The 7,364-nt window shown below is 52.3% G+C and overlaps 1 protein-coding gene across 1 annotated transcript in view; it reads left to right on the top strand.

Moving 5' to 3' along the window:
• Nucleotides 1–416: 416 nt before the first annotated feature.
• Maml3 (mastermind like transcriptional coactivator 3) overlaps nt 417–7,364 on the top strand; it is a 388,069-nt gene continuing 381,121 nt past the window's right edge. The window contains exon 1 of the mRNA XM_020171474.2: nt 417–1,862. Coding sequence (XP_020027063.1) covers nt 1,404–1,862 — 459 coding nt within the window. The 5' untranslated portion in view covers nt 417–1,403. The remainder of the gene's footprint in view (nt 1,863–7,364) is intronic.

Below are 7,364 nucleotides of genomic sequence, written 5' to 3'. Positions count from 1 at the left end.
TTTCTGCCTGGTCATGCACAATTCTGCAACACAACGCATAAATGTGTAACAACGACTTGGACTCGCCTGATGGATAGATAGATACCTCGTTTGGAATAAGGAAATCCAGACAGGCGCGTCCCCGCGGCTGTCCTCGCGCACAGGCGCGCGCGCGCACTCACACGCGCACACGTACACACAAGCGCGCGCGGACTCACACACCACATCTCACACACACACACGCGCGCGCGCGCACACACACAACACACACGTCAAAAGTTGATTGATTTCTGAGATCACCCCCCCCCCCTCCTCCCCAGAATCTTTCTTTTCCTGGTTCCAGGCAGCTCGGGCTTCCCAGCCAGCGGAGTAGCGAGCTCGGGGCCGTGGGAGGGGCGGCGAGGGCGAGGCGACGGAGGCGGGGGGCGGGAGCCGGGTGGCGATGCGCGCCGCGCCCGCTCCTGCCGGGTGAGAGTCCGGGCCGGGTTTTGCGCCGTGTCCCCGGGCTTGTCTCACGGCTCCAGCCGCTGCCGCTGCCGTGTTTACTGAGCTCGCGCGTCCTGATATCACTCCGCTGGCATGGAGGAGGAGGAGGAGGTGGAGGAGCGAGAGGAGGAGGAGGAGGCGGCGGCGAGCAGTTGATCATTGTGATGGTGGCAGGAGCAGCGGCGGCAGCGGCAGCCCAGCCGAGCGTTAGGGGCTGCTCTCCGCGCGGCGTTTTGCAAAGGACTTCACCGATCTACTTTTGCAGTCGCCTCGGACTGTCCATGTGTTTACTTCCCCCAGCCCGAGGATCCGATATCTAGGCTCCTGTGAAATGCAACTGAGCAGCCAAAGTACTTTGAGAACACGGGGCGGCATAAACACCAAAACTTTTTTGTGGAAGGAAAATGCAATAAGCAAGCTTGCCGTTTTCCGATGCGGTGTGGAGTGAGTGTGTGTCGCGCGTGTCCGCACTGGAGGCAGATGCTTGTGTGTGTACATGGGGTGTGTTTTTCGGTACGTAGGGAGAAAATGCGTGCCAACCACCGGAAATCTCCTGGAATTTATTAGAAAATAATGGATTATAAAAAGAAGGCAGGCGAGGAGCGGATCTCCCCTTGAGTTGCAACCCGATTTGCTGCTGGCTCAGTTTGTTGTGATTCTTTTTGTTGATAGGTGTCTGATGGTATTCCGATAACAACCCCCCCTCTTTTTTTCCCTGGAGCTTTACAGTTTAAAAAAGGAAACAAAAAAAAACCACCCCAAAATCTCTTCCCCCCCCTTTTTTTTTTCTTCGCCCCGTCGGGATCGCTGTTTCCATCCATGTGTTTGCGTCTCCCCCGCGTTCCACTTAAACTATTTTAATCCTTGGACCCAAGGAGGAGGCTGATAGGGGGGTGGATAAAAAAAGTTCTTCCAAAATAGTGTGCCCGGGGAGCAGGATGGGGGATTTCGCAGCCCCCGCTGCTGCCGCGAATAGCAGTAGTATTTGCATCAACAGTAGCCTGAACAGCAGCCTCGGCGCGGCCGGGATCGGTGTGAATAATAGTACTCCCGCTGCTCCGAATAGCAATCACCCCGCTGCCGGCGGCGGCGGCGGCTCCGGGGGCCCCGGCGGCAGCTCGGCCGTCGTTCCCAAGCACAGCACGGTGGTCGAGCGGCTCCGCCAGCGCATCGAGGGCTGCCGGCGGCACCACGTCAACTGCGAGAACAGGTACCAGCAGGCTCAGGTGGAGCAGCTGGAGCTGGAGCGCCGGGACACCGTGAGCCTCTACCAGAGGACCCTGGAGCAGAGGGCCAAGAAATCAGGCGCCGGCACCGGCAAGCAGCAGCACCCCAGCAAACCCCAGCAAGATGCGGAGGCTACCTCGGCTGAGCAGAGGAACCACACACTGATCATGGTGAGGGCGCACTGGCAAGCGGGCTCGGGGCGCGCGCGCGGTGGGGGGGGCGTGGAGCTTCTTACATGGGGGTGTGAAGGGTCTGATTTGCACGAAGCCGAAGGGTTAACGTCAACTTTTCTCGGGAAAGAAAAAAAAAAAACAGTGGTTGCCGCTACCTGTTAATCTGTCAGGGTTGTCAGGTTTGGGGAGGAGGGGGCGAGAGGGGGAGAAGCCAGTCACGACTGCGAGGGGCGGAGGGAACCTCGAGGAGCGCCGGAGTGGGCTGGAAAAGTTTCCCCCCTCCCTTTCTTCCATACCGATTTGAAAGAGTGAACCCCGGAGTTGAATCCCTGCTTCTCTTCACCGCCCCCCACTTCACCTCTCGCCGCGCCTCCCCAGACGCGTCCCCTTTCGCCCACCCCTCTCATCACATCCGCCGGGTGCAGAGCGAAATTGATGCTGTCTCGGATTCCCGGCGGGCACCAGGCCCTCGACCTCTAGGGAGAAGGGGGGAAGGGGGAGTCTCTCGCCTCCTCTCTCCCCGCTCACCCCTTTTGGGCTGAGAAAGTCTGAGAGTTTTGTGAATGAACTTTGAAGTGGGCGAGAAATGAGCGAGGGTGGCTACGAGCGCGCGCGCGCGCTCGCGGGAGCGCGCGCGGATGCGGGGCTCGAGTGCGCTGCGCTCGCCGCTGGGGACCCTGGGCTAGCCCGGCAGGTGGAGCCGCCTGGAGGGTCGGGAGGGACGCGGCCCGCCGGGGCGGGGGCTGGCGCCGAGTCCCTGCTATACAGCTTGGCTTGGGGTTCTTCCCCTCCTCCCCTCCAACTTGCTCGCTCCGATCCCTCTCCGCCTCGCCCCCCGCCCCGCTCTCCGCCAACTTTACGGAGCCCGCGTTACGAGCCCGGAGGAGTGGGGGGAGCAGGGAGGTGAAAGAGGCTTAAATGGCTGGGTGGGTGGGTTCGCGGTAGGAGGAGCAGCCAATGGCTTAACTTCTTGGGGAGGAAGGGGCTGTTCCTACCCCCTAACCCGAGGGTGGAATCCTTTCTCTTATCTTCTCTGCCGGGCTCCCTGGCCTTCCTCTCTCGGCGGGGGGAGGCCGGAAGCTTGGGAAAGGTGTCTGCCCTCCTCCCCTCCGCGCCCGCGGTGTGCGGGAAGGGCCGGGCGATGGGAAGGCTGGATGGAGCGCACGGATCCCGTGCACACCGCGCTCCGATCGGCGGCGCAGAGCCGCGCGGGCGGCCCTTTCCGTGTGCGGCTTCTCATCCGCGCACGCCCCTTGGCCGGAGTCCTGGGCGATCCGGGGGTGGTGTCAGTGCCGCCGCGGGTTTTCGCCGGGCGCTCGGTGACAAAGAGCCGGCTTGGGGGAGGGGATGGGAGGAGAAGAGAGGCCACGGCGCTCGCTCCCCATCTCCTCCCTCCACCCCCCCCTCCCCCGCCCTGCACGTGAAGAGGAACAATTTGTTTATCTTGGGCTTGAAGAACCTTCCCTCCTCCCGGCTCCCCGAGGCCGCCCAGCCCCTCCTCCCCGCCCTTCTCTCCGGCGCGCTCCAGCCCGGTCCCGCCGGCTGCGCCTTCCTCCTCCCCTCCTCCGCTCCCTCCCCGCCTCCTCCTCCATTCCCTCCGGCCCGCCTTCCCCTCCCTCTTGGAACGCGGCCGTGGGGGAAGGTGCGGGAGGCGCTTTGTCCGCCTCGCAGCGCAGCGCAGCCTGGGGAGGGGCGCTGCGTCCGAGCCCTGCCCCCTCCGTCGCCCGGGGCCGCGCGAGCGCGGGGCTGGCTCGGTTAGAGGCCGATCGCGGGTCCCAAGTCGGGGAGGGAGCTTTTCGCTTACAAACAGGAAGCCGAAAGCCACTGACACACAGTAGCTTTGCTGGTTGTCCCGGAGGCGGGGCGGGCCCTGCAGCGTGACTGAAGCCCGGGTACCCTGCTTGTACCCATTTCTCCCGCACTTCGCGCGTCCTCCCAGCTCCGCCCCGCTCGCGCCCTCAGCGGAAGAGGAGACTCACTTTGTGAACCTGACACTGGAGTAGAATTGGGAAGGCATTTAGGACTCCATTCTGGCCCACCCCTCGTGCCCTTTTCGTGTTTATACACCCACGCTCACAGAGGGCGTGGAAATGGACTTTTTGAGTGAGACTCCAAAATTCCTGACCCGTGGAATAGCGCCCGACCTTTAGGGATGAAGGACTGTCGGGGCGCTTACCTCGCTATCTGGGTGATTCTGGAACAAAAGCCAGTGTCTTCCCAGTGCTGGATCACTTTTGATCGCGACTAGGAGTAGAGTTAGCGACCAGAAAGTTTTCATGTTTATGTTCTCACTGGTTAGCCCCCCCACCCCAATTGGTTAGAGGAGGACTCAGAGTGCGCACCCCTGGTTGGCACTACCCCCGCAGGTGGAAACAAGCCGGCATTTTGACGTTTCTGGGAGGCCAAAAGCCCAAGCAGGAGCTTTTGAAAATGAAAACGTAGTGCTTACTTCACAATGAAGACATCAGCTATAAATTTCATAATGAATCTTCATTTAGCAAGTTAGCAACACTTGAAGAAACGATTGCCTGAAGATAAATTTTTCCTATCATTTTTTGTGACAATAATTTAACTTGTTAGTTAGACTTACGTAAATACCAAGGCCGTGTACAGATTAGTGTATTCTAGCTTCACCTGTGTCCCAAACGCATCTCTCACTGACACTGAGGCAGGATAGAAGTAGGAAAAGTTTGGGGCTCATGTAGGTTGCCCGGGGATGGCCCAGACCACCCTCACCTGGTTGGGAGCTGCCCAGGGCCTCCCCACTCATTGATTATTGAATACGAATCCCCTGGTCCGCCCCTTCCCATAGGTTATGGTAGGTTTTAAAAGCACCTAAAGGGCTCTCAGCCTCTGACTTCCGCCTGGGCACCATCACTCTTCCCTTTGTTTTTCTTTCCCCTAACTTTTAATAAACTCCCTTTACATTCACGTGACCTGCCATGAATTCTTTCTGGCAGAATACAAAGAATTTGGAATTCTTCTGATCACAATACCATTGTGAAGTATGTAATGAAAACAAACAGCCTTAACTCAGAAGCAAAGAGGTGTACATTCTCAGTCCTAAAAGAAAAAAACAAAACAAAAAAAGCCTCCTCTACAAGTTATATTTCCCTTCAATATAATTAGTTTAAAAGTTCACATCTGCCTCTGAAATGAAAGTACTTTAACTTAGCCTATGTACGAGATAAAAATCTTAAAGACAGAGGTTATAAAGAAAATGTTAATCTTCATTTTCTTGAATTGACTACTGGATTACAGTTGCGCTCCAGTGAGGCACAGAGCAATTAAATTTAGTTCTAAGATTGGGTACTCTTATTTGGAAAGCCCTAAAGAAAAACGATGATCAACCACAGCCAAATAATAAATGATGATAAAAATACAGGTGAATAGGATTCCTGTTTTATTGCTGTTGTTTACCTTCCTAGAGCCAATATGTCCAAAGTACTGAATATCGATTCATTCTCTTTCTGCCTGGCTTGGATTAAGAAGGCAATCTAATGAGGGCTTTACCTCTTTTGATTTGTTTTCCTATCTTATACATTTACAAGCATAGGCATGAAAAACAAACAGAAAACCAAACTAGCAAGTCAAAAGCAAAGAGGGTGAGGAGGTCTCCAGGCTGTTTGGGGCTGGTGTGGTTCTCTGCAGGCCAGTTGATAGAGCAGGCAGCACTTCTAGGTGACAGGTCCTCTCTAGACACATACTCGAATGACTTCCCATCCCTACCCCAAATACCTTCACTTTATTTATACAGAGGGGATTTTCCCCAAAAAACTTGTTGATGAGAACTACTGATTTCACCTATCAAAGAATCTAGGTGGAAAAGGTGTGCTTTCCTAAAATGGTTTGCTTATGGTAACAAAATATGCTCATTTGCTATACTTGGAACTGAGGTCTTGGTTACAGTTTTAATTTAAATTACAATTGACCAATTTCAAGTCCAAAGATAGATTGATTTGACAAGGGCATAATCATTCGGGCATATCAAAAAGTAGCACAATTCAGTTTTCAAAATGGCAGTATCTTTCTCTCTGGGTGAGAAGACCTTTGCTGTTTCATACTCATTTTCACCATATTATCGCCATCATAACTTTTGGAGTGTACTTAATTTGTAGAACGTTTATAGACTGTGTAAGTCTGTGTGATGCTTGTACCAAAAAGCTTATCACATACAATTTATTTGGAAATACACAAGAGTATTGGAGATGACTCCGCCCCATCCAAAATGCTCTCATGCAGTCCTGGAATAAATCCATGACATGTGAACATTATTAGTTCAGTGTTGAGCTTCCTTAGAAATGAATCGGGTTTGCCATCTTATTTTTTAGGCAAGATCAGGTTTTTTGGCAAGATCAGGTTTTTTGTCAAGATCATGCAGCAATTCATTTCTACATCTTTCCTATGTTAACGTCTTCCTTGCATTATCAGGGGTGATAGGACAGATAGTCATCTTTGGAGAAGCTTTGCATAGACCGACTTAGTGTGCCTTGAGTTTGTGAAGAGCTTTGTGAACTTCCACAAGAATCTTTTTTTTGAAGGCTCTCATACATGTAATTCTGTTATATTTTTTGGTTGTGATACATTTTATTTAGTACCTGGCAGCCAGCAGTCAGAAAAGCAGAAGTTCACTTAGTTAATCATTAATGTACACCAACTCTTCAGGCTGAGTTCCTTCCTACGGAAAGGGAACAGTTCAAATAGTGCCACTGATACTTTCCATTGTCTTTTTAGAATTGTAGGGACAAACTTTAGAACATTTTTCGAGTTTTCTTCACCTGTTATGAGAGAAATGAGCTGTCCTGGTCATGGTTGACTAACATTTCTTTAAGAAGGTTGGGATCTTAGACATTAAAATAGACTTATATAGAGTTATTTTCTAAATAGCTTTTTAAGACCAGTAGTCCATCGGTAAAGAGATTTCCTGACACCGTTCTTCTATTTGGTTAAAATAAGAATGGGAATGGGGAATCTCTGTCTCTCTGTCTCTGTCTCTCTTACACACACACACACACACACACACACACACACACACACACTCACACCCTGGTGCTAGTACCATAGAAAGAACCTGCTGCAATAAACCATTTTGAATGGTATGTAGTCATTCTTAGACACATTTGAAGCACTTCTGTTTTATCTGGTGCCTCTTGGGATTGTGTGTGTGTGTGTGCTGTTTGTCATTAACAGTCCTGTGCTGCATTCTTGAGCTTTACAATGGCTAACGTCTGTCTTCCCACATTATCCATCATAGAGAAGTGTGAAAGCAATCAATCAGACATCCAAAGCTCACAACGAGTAACATTTAAAACCCCCTCTCAAGATTTTCATAATATCTGCCTTTTAAGTCTCTCAAATAGCATTACATTTTTCACTCTGTTATTCAAAAGCTGATGGTCCTGTATGTACCTACTGGTGGCTTTCCTGTCTCTCCTACTGCCAACCTTTTGGTCTTTTTCTGGATCTTTAACAGTTTTACCAAAGACTGGGAAGAAGCAA

This window comes from Castor canadensis, chromosome 9 (assembly GCF_047511655.1).
Source record: "Castor canadensis chromosome 9, mCasCan1.hap1v2, whole genome shotgun sequence".
In the NCBI taxonomy this organism is placed as follows: domain Eukaryota; kingdom Metazoa; phylum Chordata; class Mammalia; order Rodentia; family Castoridae; genus Castor; species Castor canadensis.
The sequence above is the reverse complement of the archived record's forward strand: the minus strand, read 5'-3'. Positions and strand labels throughout refer to the sequence as shown.